We start from the raw sequence: 12,003 nt of genomic DNA on the forward strand, positions 1-12,003 counted from the left end.
AAAAAAAAATTCTTATATTTACATTATATAAGTCCTTTCCATTCCTGAACAAATTCGATTTTGTACATTATATTTTGTTAATATGTTTGACATTAGAATCTACTTCCAGGATATTCTGTTCACCAGACAGAACAACTGTAACATTATCTAAGGAACATTATTCCTGTTATTACTAAACAGTGTTATTATACTTCTGGCACCATTCCATTTGCAGTTCATACAAAATGAATGTCATATCCAGTAGAATGAACAGGGAGAAATGAAATATTATTAATTCTTTAACTTTCGATACTAATAAGGATATGCTTTCAATATGATAATAGTCAAACATGTACTAAGTAGTCAACCGATGGAGCCATACCTGACTGGCTAAGGCTGGCGGCCCCTTAAGAAAAGTTATGGAAAGCTCCAGATTAACTCTTTTTGTTGGCAAGTAATATTTTTTCTGTAATTACCAACCTTTATGAAATATAGGCTTTCAAATTATATTTTAAAGCCGATAAAAGATTAAACTAAAGCTTCAAACAAGAGCTGTCAGTTGACAGCGCGCTCGACTATTCTCAGTGCTTGATAGTATAATATAAGCTATGAGTAAAACTTTAACATTACAATAGGCATATTCTATTCATACTCGAAAAGGGGCCATAATTCAGTCAAAATGCTTGATAGAGTTGCCTCCTCCTTTTTACAGACTGGGGTCATGATGGTAAACAAGTATGCAAAATATGAAAGCAATATCCTAATGGACTTTGAAAATATTTGGGGTGGTACGCAAACTTTAACATTTGTGTGATGCTCACGCTTACGCTCACGCCGGGGCGAGTAGGATAGCTCCCCTATTCTTCGAATAGTCGAGCTAGAAAGGGGAAAAAACACATAAAAGTGAAAACAAACCTCATCTACTGCTGCTAGATCTACTTTTTCTATTTCTCCATCTTTAAGTTCCGCCCCTCTCCACTGTAACATCATGTTGAGACACTCAAGTCTCCGCCGCTGAACTGGGTAATACTGTGGATTCTTCTCCATACACACACAGTGTAAAGCAGTCTCCTTCTTGCCATTGGTCTTATTTGGATTTCCACAATGCTCAAACAGAAATATCCTGGAAAATAAGATCAAGTTTTTATTTGGAGCAATACTGTGATATCATTAAATTTTGTGGGGGAAAAATTTCAGGGTTTTGTCCAAAACAGTTGATTTGAGGGGTATGAATTCATGGCTTTGTACTTTTTCCATAAAAATGAATAGAAATTTCATTTGTTCATTATTTGGAATTAATTCTGCAGGGTGAACCAACAACATAATCCAGGAAATTTAGTCCCACATAAGTATTAAATAAATGATAATACAGTAATGTGGTTAACATTATTAGATATGTATAACCCTACTTAAGTCAACTTCTAACCAGAAAATGTGATCATATCGTTTTAAGCTTCCGAGCAATGGTTCACCGTTGTACAGTAATCAAACTTTACGGCATACTTTTGGGGTCAGAGTGGTTTCAGCTCTTGAGCGGTGCCTCTCCATAAGAACATCAACAGCACTTGCAATTCAGTACATGACTAAAGTTATAATGGTAGTGGATTACTTGCAATTCAGTACATGACTAAAGTTATAATGATAGTGGATTACTTGCAATTCAGTACATGACTAAAGTTATAATGATAGTGGATTACTTGCAATTCAGTACATGACTAAAGTTATAATGGTAGTGAATAACTTGCAATTCAGTACATGACTAAAGTTATAATGATAGTGGATTACTTGCAATTCAGTACATGACTAAAGTTATAATGATAGTGGATTACTTGCAATTCAGTACATGACTAAAGTTATAATGATAGTGGATTACTTGCAATTCAGTACATGACTAAAGGCGAGTAAAGTTATAATGATAGTGGACTGAAACTAACCAAATGAAAAGAAGAACTAGAAATGTGTCCATGGGACACAGATGCCCCCACTACATGACAAAGGACACCTGCACATGCTGACCAACATTCCTGTAAACTTTGGTGACTCTAGGTCAAATACTTTTGGAGCTACGCGCGACACAACATTGAAATGACCAATTTTTAACTAAGCCAGGGGCCATAACTCCTACATGACTGAATGAATCCAGACGCGAAACCCCTAGTGCACAACTGCACATGCTGACCAACATTCCTGTAAACTTTGGTGACTCTAGGACAAATACTTTTGGAGCTATGCTTGACACAACATTAAAATGACCAATTTTTTTACTAAGTCAGGGGCCATAACTCCTACACGACTCAATGAATCCGGACGTAAAACCCCAGGTGCACAACTACACATGCTGACCAACATTCCTGTAAAGTTTTGTGACTCTACATCAAATACTTTTGGAGCTAAGCACGACATAACACTAAAATAACCAATTTTTACAAAGTCAGGGGCCATAACTCCTATACGACTGAATGAATACGGACACGGACCCCAGGTGCACAACTACACATGCTGACCAACATTCCTGTAAAGTTTTGTGACTCTACGTCAAATGCTTTTGAAGCTAGGCACGACACATTCTCGGAAGGACCGACGGACGGACAAGGGCAAATCTATATGCCCCCCTCCACCGCTCCAAAGTGAGGGCATAAAAAGTTACATTTGATTACTTTGTATGCCTTACATTTTTCCTTAGTTTTTTAAAATCTAATCTTACTTTAATTTTACAGCAATTTTAGCTACATTTAGCTGACAATGTTATTGCTACAAGACAAAACAGCGATAAAGCAACACTTAAAATATTAAAACAGTTTCATAGGAACAAATTATCAGATCATTTATAATTGGGCCTTATTGGTAAGCTAACCTTAATAAACTTTTCATTCCATGACGAGCTGCAAAATGGAGAGGTGTCTCATGTTGAAAGTTATCACCATAGGAACAATTAGGGTCCAGCCCTTTTCTTAGGTCACTGTGATTGTTATAAACATTCAGCGCCGCCACTTCATCTCCATTCTGGAGATGCTTGCGAAACTTGGATGAGGAACTACCCATCTCTTAACAGCAGTGTTTCTCAGCTCCTGAAAATGACAGTATCTAGTTAAGTGTCATTAACCTATTTCAGAACATAACTAAGGGACCTCTGTGGCCTCATGGTTAAGGTCAAAAACTTCACCGGCCTAGAACTCATCACTGTTAGTTCAAATAAAATTCTTTCATGTGTGAAAGCCATCCAGCTAGTTTATGGAAGGTTAGCTTTTCTACCTTGTGCCCATCCATGCCAGAGGGGCAGCTGGGATTTTTTCCTCCATCATACAAGATGGGAAGTCCGACTATGCCCTATATAGTATATTGTGTTGGTGTGACGTAAAACACAACAAAACAAGAAAACAGTCAAACTTATAACTTAGTTATAAATAGCTCAGAGCAATTGTCTAGAATACACTTTATGAATATGTGCATTTTACTAAAATTTAGCAAACAAGAGGCACAAATGGGCCTAAGCCGCTCACCTAAGGCAGACCTTGACCTAATTAGATCTTGCTTGTGACAAAGTATTAAATTTAAAATAAAAAAAAAAAATAGGCATTATTACAGTTTAGCTAGTTCTTTCTATTTTTAGCTCTAGTGACCCCTAGTCCCCTACCAGGGACCAAGTGCCCCCATTTGAACAAATTTGTAAGAGGACCATATAATGATGCTACAAACCAAGTTTGATGAAGATCCATCAAGCAGTTCATGAGAAGAAGTCGTTTAAAGTATTTCTATTTTTAGCTCTAGTGGCCCCTAAAAGGGGCCAATTACCCCCATATGAATAAATTTGGGAGAGGACCATATAATGATGCTACAGACCAAGTCTGATGAAGATCCATCAAGCAGTTCATGATAAGAAGTTGTTTAAAGGTATTTCTATTTTTAGCTCTAGTGGCCCATTTGAACAAACTTGATAGAGGACCTTGCTAGGATGCTACATACCAAATCTGGTGTTATTCTGACCAGCAGTTTCAGAGGAGAAGACGTTTAAGTAAAATTTACTAAAAATGTGGACAACCGATGCCGGACCACCCACCTCGTACTAATAGCTCACCCTGAACCTTCCATTCAGGTGAGCAAACAAGAAAGTGTCAGCCCTATTAATATTACTATTGTGAAAAAACACTGCACACCTGTATAGTGCATGCGCCACATGCCTTTGCTTAACTGAGTAACCTAATTCATTCGTTCCTGGTTTGATCCATTTTAGATAATGTTTTTTTTATTATTATTGCCAAACCTTTACAAATGCCTAATTTTGAACATTATTAAAAACTAACAAGAGGGCCATGAAGGCCCTGTATCGCTCACCTGACCTATTGACCTAAATATCATCAAGATTAACATTCTGACCAAGTTTCATTAAGATATGGTCATAAATGTGGCTCTAAAGTTTTAACTAGCTTTTCCTTTGATTTGACCCAGTGACCTAGTTTTTGACCCGACATGACCCAGATTCGAACTTGTCCTAAAGATCATCAATTTAACATTCTGACCAAGTTTCATGATGAAACAGTCATAAATGTGGCCTCTAGAGTGTTAACAAGCTTTTCCTTTGATTTGACCTAGTGACCTAGTTTTTGACCCCACCTGACCCAGATTCAAACCTGACCTAAAGATCATCAAGATTAACATTCTGACCAAGTTTCATTAAGATACGGTCATAAATGTGGCCTCTAAAGTGTTAACTAGCTTTTCCTTTGATTTGACCCGGTGACCTAGTTTTTGACCCATGACCCAGATTCAAACTTATCCTAAAGATCATCAAGTTTAACATTTTGACCAATTTTCATGAAGATTCAGCCAAAATTGTGACCTCTAGAGTGTTAACAAGCTTTTCCTTTGATTTGACCTGGTTACCTAGTTTTTGACCCCAGATGACCAAATATCAAACTCATCCAAGATTTTATTGAGGGTAACATTCTGACCAAGTTTCATTAAGATTGGGCCAAAAATGTGACCTCTAGAGTGTTAACAGTCAAATTGTTGACAACGGACGGACGGACGACAGACACAGGGCGATCACAAAAGCTCACCTTTGAGCACTTCGTGCTCAGGTGAGCTAAAAATATGCATAGAAATTCGCTGGCTACAGCATCCATTTCTTTCTAAAACATATAATTAAAAAAATGATAAAATACATATAAATCATCGGAATAGAATATTTATCTCATGAAAAGTTCCATTGAAACTTACCCTTTGTACTCTTTAAAAATATAACTAAACAATAAAAATGAAGAAAGTGGAACACACAACCACACACCGAGAGAAAATAACTGAATTTTATTTAATCAAACTAGTTTCGGGCTATTTCAGCCCTTCTTCAGGGATACATCTTTAAAAGCATAGTTAAAATATAACTTTTGCTTTAGTAAACTGTTTTGAATGAATAAATTCATCTAACCTCTGAATGTTTACTAAATGTTAAATTGACACTTCTAGTAGATTCTATATGTAGTTAAAATGATTTATTCATAATTTTAACATGTCTGAAACATTGCAGAATGGTACTAATTTCATTTGGGTAATGATTACATTTTACTCAGACTTTATCATAAAATCTCAAATTTTAAACTAAAATCAAAGTATTAAATCCATTTTGATGAAATGTTTGTAGCATCGTCTGGGGCATGTGCAGTGAAAAATCTGATTTGATTTTTGAAATAGTGTGATATTTATTGCTAATTTTCTAAAGTCACTATATTCATTATAAAAACACCTCATTTTACCCAAGTAAAACTGGCAGGTACTTGAACATGCAGCTCTCCAATTGGTCAATTAAAACTCCCGATGTCATGATAAAGTTATGAATAGAAAGTGACAAGTCGCCGAAACAGTTACCTGACAATATTATATCGTAAGTTTTTTCAAGCCATATCACTCTAAACAAAGAGCTATAAAGTAAATAGACGGCAACTTGAAAGGCATATAACTGAATGAGATCTCGTTTTACCAGTGTATGAAACAGACAGCAGAAGGACAAAAATTTGTGTCATGAAAAACTTTCTATTAGATCTTTTGTTTATAATGATAATGGTGTTTTTTTTTAATGTTATTAGTATTTTCTACATGGGGAAGGAATGAATTTATGATTGGAAGTCTGAGAAATCAACAGTTGTCTTTAGAAAACTGGACCAGATTCAGTTTATTACGTGCCAGCCGTATCGCCAGTGTAATACTTTAACAACAGCGCCGCCAAGCGGGGCAATATACGCCCGAAGGCTTACATCATAGGATGAGAGCAAAATTTTAAGAACTTGACTGTTGTAGCCCAATGGACTGGAACAACAAAAGGAAAACTTCAAAAAACAAATCTAAGTCCACAAAAAAAATATTCAAAGTCAACAAAAAGAATCCTTATCAGGTACAGGTATGTAAAAATAGACCTAAAAACTGGAAGTACCATCCATGTTGTACCACAGAAAAGTGGTCTCGGTTTTTCCCTATGGCCAATAATAAAAAAGTTTCAAAATAAGCTATTTATAGTAACATAAAAGGGAAGTAAGTCAAAAAAAAAATATATATATATATATATTGTAAGTACAAAAAAGAGATCTGCCAAATAAAAACAAGAGCACTGCAATGCAGAGCAATATACACAAAGCAAAGTCATATATGACCTTTGACCCTTAAGTGTGACTTGACCTTGAAGCGAGTCATCCGGAACATGCGCTCTGCACATCGTCTCAGTGTGGTGAACATTTCTGCCAAGTTTCTTTGAAATCCTTCCAGCAGTTCAAGAGTTACAGAGCGGACACAAAACAAACTGATATTACTTTTGACCCCTAAGTGTGACCTTGACCTTGAAGCGAGACATCCAAAACATGTGCTCTGCACATCGTCTTGGTGTGGTGAACATCTGTGTCAAGTTTCCTTGAAATCCTTCAAGAGTTACAGAGCGGACACGAAATTGCTAACGGACAGACGGACACCAGCGTCATAACATAATACGTCCCTTCCGGCGTATAATAAGCGTCACGACTGACCAAGTCGGCAAACGCTTCAATAAGATAATGTCCTAATATGAGCTTACGAGAGATTATCTCCTGTTGCCATTCTGTGTATACTATTTTATACTTCTTTGCTCTAAATAATAAACTTGCAATAATTCCTTTCTTATAACAGGTTTAATTGGACATAAAAATGCAAGTGTTAATTTTATAGGGGTGGGCGATATACCGCGGTAGGCCGGTTATTGCAATGTTTTTTTTCCGACGATACGATATTGCGATATGATTTTCGAATACCGGTTATTTTATAACATTAAGTAACACTAACGTAAACCAAGAAGATTCACAAAAAAAATCGTTTTCTAGCAGCCAGCACGATTCAACTTTGTTTTCATTTTTCTCCTTTCATTTCCGGTGCAGGTAGCAGACTGGTTTACAGCTATTTTACGGACCCAATTCCACATAATAAAACCAATAAAAAATTTTAGATAAATATAATTTCGTATTTGTCAGCGACTCATTAGTAATTTTTCTATCAACTAGAATTTATTATTCATACAACAGCTATACCACTTTCCTCGTTTATAATCGGTGAACTGAGCAACCTGTGTAATATGATTGTATCCGTAAACCGAATGTAGTGCCGCACAATAAATCAAATAATATTTTGACGCAGTCTACTTTCGCTTTTGAATATTCGGTAATACTCCCCATAATCTAGTCAAAACTTTTTATTTTTTTGTTTACTGGTATTTTTATTTATTGAGAAGGTCGAGCAAACACTCGTGTGTTGATGCTAGTCATTTTACTATTTTATACTTTTGTCTAAATAAATTTGCAATAAATTCTTCTATAACAGGTTTAATGGAATTAAAAATGCAAGTGTTATTTTGGGGTTGGCGATTACGGTAGACGGTTATGTGATGTTTTTTTCGACGATAGATATTGCGATATGATTTTCGAATATCCGTATTTTATACATTAAGTAACACTAAGTAACAGAAGATTACAAAAAAATTTTCTAGCAGCCGCACAATTCAACTTTGTTTCATTTCCCTTTCATTTCCGGTGACAGGTAGCAGATGTTTCAGTATTTTACGGAACCAATCACATAATAAACAATAAGAAAATTTAGATAATATAATTTCTATTTGTCAGCAAACTCATTAGCAATTTCTATCAACTAGAATTTTCTACAAAGCTATACCATTTCCTCGTTAACCGGTGAATGAGCAACCTGTTAATATGATTGTATCCGTAAACCGAATTTAGTGCCGCACATAAATCAAATAATATTTTTGACATGTTACTTTCCTTTTGAATATTGGTAATACTCCACATAATTAGTCAAACTTTTATTTTTTTGTTTATGGTATTTTTTTATTGAGAGGGAGCAAACACTCGTGTTGTGATACTGTCATTTTACTCATTTTAATTGAATAAATTTGAAAAAAAAACCAGTATGATTCGTCATGTTTTTGTTCATTAAATAACTGGTACAATATATCACAGTATATTGCAATATCCACATACAATATTGAAACAGACTGTTTAAAACTACATTCCTAGATTTCATGCAATTGAACAGCTTTTTGCATACATTCAATCTACAAAACAGCGAAGTTGATCCTTTTCGACACATTCATACGCTGGTGTTATCTTTCTTTTTTTTCCTTTGTCACAAAAAACAGGATCTTCAGAAATGTGCCAGACACTGGCCAAAAAATCGTGCAAATAGTACCAAACACTTACAGACACAACTAAATATAATGGCAGAAATATTAAATAAAACCTTAACTATAATTGTCACAATAATAAGGAAACTTACAAACAGCTGTTTAACGAAAATTAGGCATTTTTATTTAACAATGTATTATTTTCCCCTTTCTCTGTTTTCATAGGTGCATGCTGGGAAATAAGCAACTTCCGCATCCAAATCCGAAGTACTCCGCATACAAAGGGGCCATTTCAAAATGTACTTTAACTGTCAATTCAGCGCTACATTAAAAGCGGAAACGATTTACACACATAGTTAAACAGTTGTACATTTTTTCAAGTTTAATCGCAGTGTGTTCCAATGATTTTCTCATTTACCAATGCTCATTTTGTTAAAATCTAGGATGCATATTGTTTGGTGTCACAACAGGGGCGACAATCACAATCTTTCGACAACTATGTGAACATGTACAGTACCGAGACAAAAGATTAATGTATTGTTCAACTTATTTTCAATTTGTTAACACTTGTAGTTGGAATGATTAACAGTCGGCAGCAAGCTAGTCCAAATAATTAGACGTGAAGAAGTTGTCATTTGACGTTCAACATTTAATATTCTGACATTTTACTGTAGCGGTTCTGGTATCGGGTGGCCTCAGTAGCTCAATTGGTAGAGCGTTGGCACGGTAAGCCGAAGGTCCGAGATCGAGGCTGCACATTTTTTTTCTGAGACTGTTACATTACATTTTTACTATCAAAGTCTTTTTCGACATAACATGGAAAATATGTCAGGTCTTATATGGACTAGGCAGCAAGCTAGCAGTGTTTATCAGAACAACGCCAAACTTCGTTTATTCTATTTTACAAAATCGTACCATATTACATAATTTCACATTCACGCACACGTACAGTACTACTCAAATTCTTTTTTTTTTCAAGAACAAATCGTTTGTAGAATACAGTGATACCAAGCAATGTACAGTCCAGCCCCAGAAGTGGTATATTAACTGAGCGTCTCACTACAGTACTCCTTATCCAAGGTACTTCTTTGTTTTAACCATTGCACTGTAGTATAATTTCACTCTTTAACTCATTCTTCATTAGATCTTTCTCACTTTTAAGAACTATTCACCTGACTTGCGTCTCTGTCATATAATCTATCGCAAAGGTTGGTTGTTCAGACTGATTAATACGCAGATATTATTAATAAATAATTTTATGATATCGCAAAATACATTTAATGATATCTTAAAATATAATACACTGTAAGTATTATTAAGATAACACAAAAACATCGGATATATTTTATAAAATGAATGAAGCACAGGGTCCAGTATCAAACTCGGGGGAAATGGCCTATATATACTATATTTTTAAAATACTTTATATAGTATAACATGTCATTTCCCCCAAAAAGAGTTTGATACCGGCCTATGTTGAATTCTACATCTAGATCTACATCGATACGAAACTTCTGTCCACGACTGACCATTACGTTTCGGCGCTACAGTGGTTTAAAAGAAAAAGAGAAAAAACGTAAAGGAATGACAGAAATAGAGAGATCAAAGATAGTACTAGTAGACTACAGACTGTCTTGACTGCTTTCCGTCCCTCAGGCAAAGAGCTATAAAAATACTTATTTGCCTCATGTTAAACCAATCTGGCTACCATAGCGACCCCTGTGAATTCACCCAACCGACATAGCTCTATCCAGCGTCTTTGGTACATGTACTCAAAGTAGAAGTTTTTTTCAAAAGAAGGTCACGGTTGACAGCCCCTGTCTAAAGGATACCAGATCAGTGGCCTCAGCAATGACTGCTAGTAAAGAGTTCCAAACTATCTATCTATTCATACTGCCACACCCCCTTTCAGAGTATTACGTGCAGGTGCGCGTCTGTGCAAACGATTTAAAAGAAGAAATGTACAGGAGGGTAAAAGTAATACTAATGTATTACAGAAGTGTTGGAAATCAAGATGACAGTGTTATTAAAAAAAGGAGTATACGACGGACGGACAAAAACCCACCGGACAAAAACCCACCCAGTGATTTTTACATAGGCGGACAAAAACCCACCCAGTGATTTTTACATAGGCGGACAAAAACCCACCGGACAAAAACCCGTCCAGTGATTTTTACATAGGCGGACAAAAACCCACCCCAAATATTTTCCAGGCGGACAAAAACACACCCTATATATTTTGTAGGCGGACAAAAACCCACCTGATACATATTACTATGTATATATAAGGGTTATGCTGTCAATTTGTGGAATAAAGTAGTGATTATCGTGCCAGCTATTTTTGCTGTATTATTATTCCTATATGATTACCAGAAGGGTAGATTTTATAATTGTTTTCTTGATCATTTTTGTGGACATTTTCCTTTGCTATAGTTTATACTCTTTAAGATCTATAAACTATTTCAAAATTGAACAAAATGATTAAGAATACTATTATATTGTAAAAGTAATATTATCTTACATTTTGTTAACATTTGTAACAGTTTTCAGTACTAGAAGTAGATAACATTCATTCTAAATAAAAGCCAATAAATAAAAAAAAATATTCAACAGTTTTTATATTTCTAATTGCATAACATGACAAAAAATAAAGGCTGATGATAATAAAATTGGATGAAATTATCCAATTAAAGATATTTTAAAATATTTTCAATAGTATGGAATGCAAACTGCTAACAACATTATACTATTAACAAATAATAAATGAATGTAATTACAAGACAAACAGCTAGATATCTACTCAAAAAAAATTTATTGAGCAATTGATTTGAGTGATTAATATTTTGTTGAAATAATTATCCCCGCCGATGAAATTGGGAGGCGGGTATTGAAATGGCATTGTCGATCCGTCCTTTCTTGCGTCCGTCCGCAGCCATTTCTCAGTAACTACCCGGTAGAATTTCATGAAACTTGAAATAAACATGAACCAACATACTGCGATGATGCCAGTCAAGTTTTTTTTTTGGATTGGTCAATTTCCCTTTTAAAGTTATTGCCCTTGATTAAATGAAAATTGCCCAAAAATGTCTGTCCGCAGCCATTTCTCAATAACTATCAGGTAGAATTTCATAAAACTTGGCCGTCAAGTTTTTTTTTTTTTTTTGGATTGGTCAATTTCCCTTAGAGTTATTGCCCTTGATTTAATGAAAAATCCACGTCTGAAGCCATTTCTCAGTAATAAGCTGGTAGAATTTCATGAAACTTGAAATAAATATGAACCAACATACTTCGATGATGCCGGTCTTTTTTTTCAATTGGTCAATTTTCCTTAGAGTTATTGCCCTTTAATTGTTTAAAAATCTACAGATTTGTACATA

General features: G+C 35.1%; 1 protein-coding gene across 2 annotated transcripts in view; it reads right to left on the bottom strand.

Annotated features, from left to right (window-relative positions):
- Positions 1 to 8,891, bottom strand: part of LOC123537908 (ankyrin repeat and IBR domain-containing protein 1-like) — a 47,196-nt gene extending 38,305 nt beyond the window's left edge. For both annotated transcript variants that reach the window (XR_008368323.1, XM_045321819.2), the window contains exons 1-3: positions 8,779 to 8,891; positions 2,834 to 3,047; positions 895 to 1,102 (exon numbers count right to left, since the gene is read on the bottom strand). Coding sequence is in view for 1 of the 2 variants with exons in the window: in XM_045321819.2 (XP_045177754.2) it covers positions 895 to 1,102; positions 2,834 to 3,021 (396 nt within the window). In the remaining variant the exon portion in view is untranslated. The remainder of the gene's footprint in view (positions 1 to 894; positions 1,103 to 2,833; positions 3,048 to 8,778) is intronic.
- Positions 8,892 to 12,003: the final 3,112 nt, after the last annotated feature.

The sequence above is a fragment of the Mercenaria mercenaria genome, chromosome 18 (assembly GCF_021730395.1).
Source record: "Mercenaria mercenaria strain notata chromosome 18, MADL_Memer_1, whole genome shotgun sequence".
Classification (NCBI taxonomy): domain Eukaryota; kingdom Metazoa; phylum Mollusca; class Bivalvia; order Venerida; family Veneridae; genus Mercenaria; species Mercenaria mercenaria.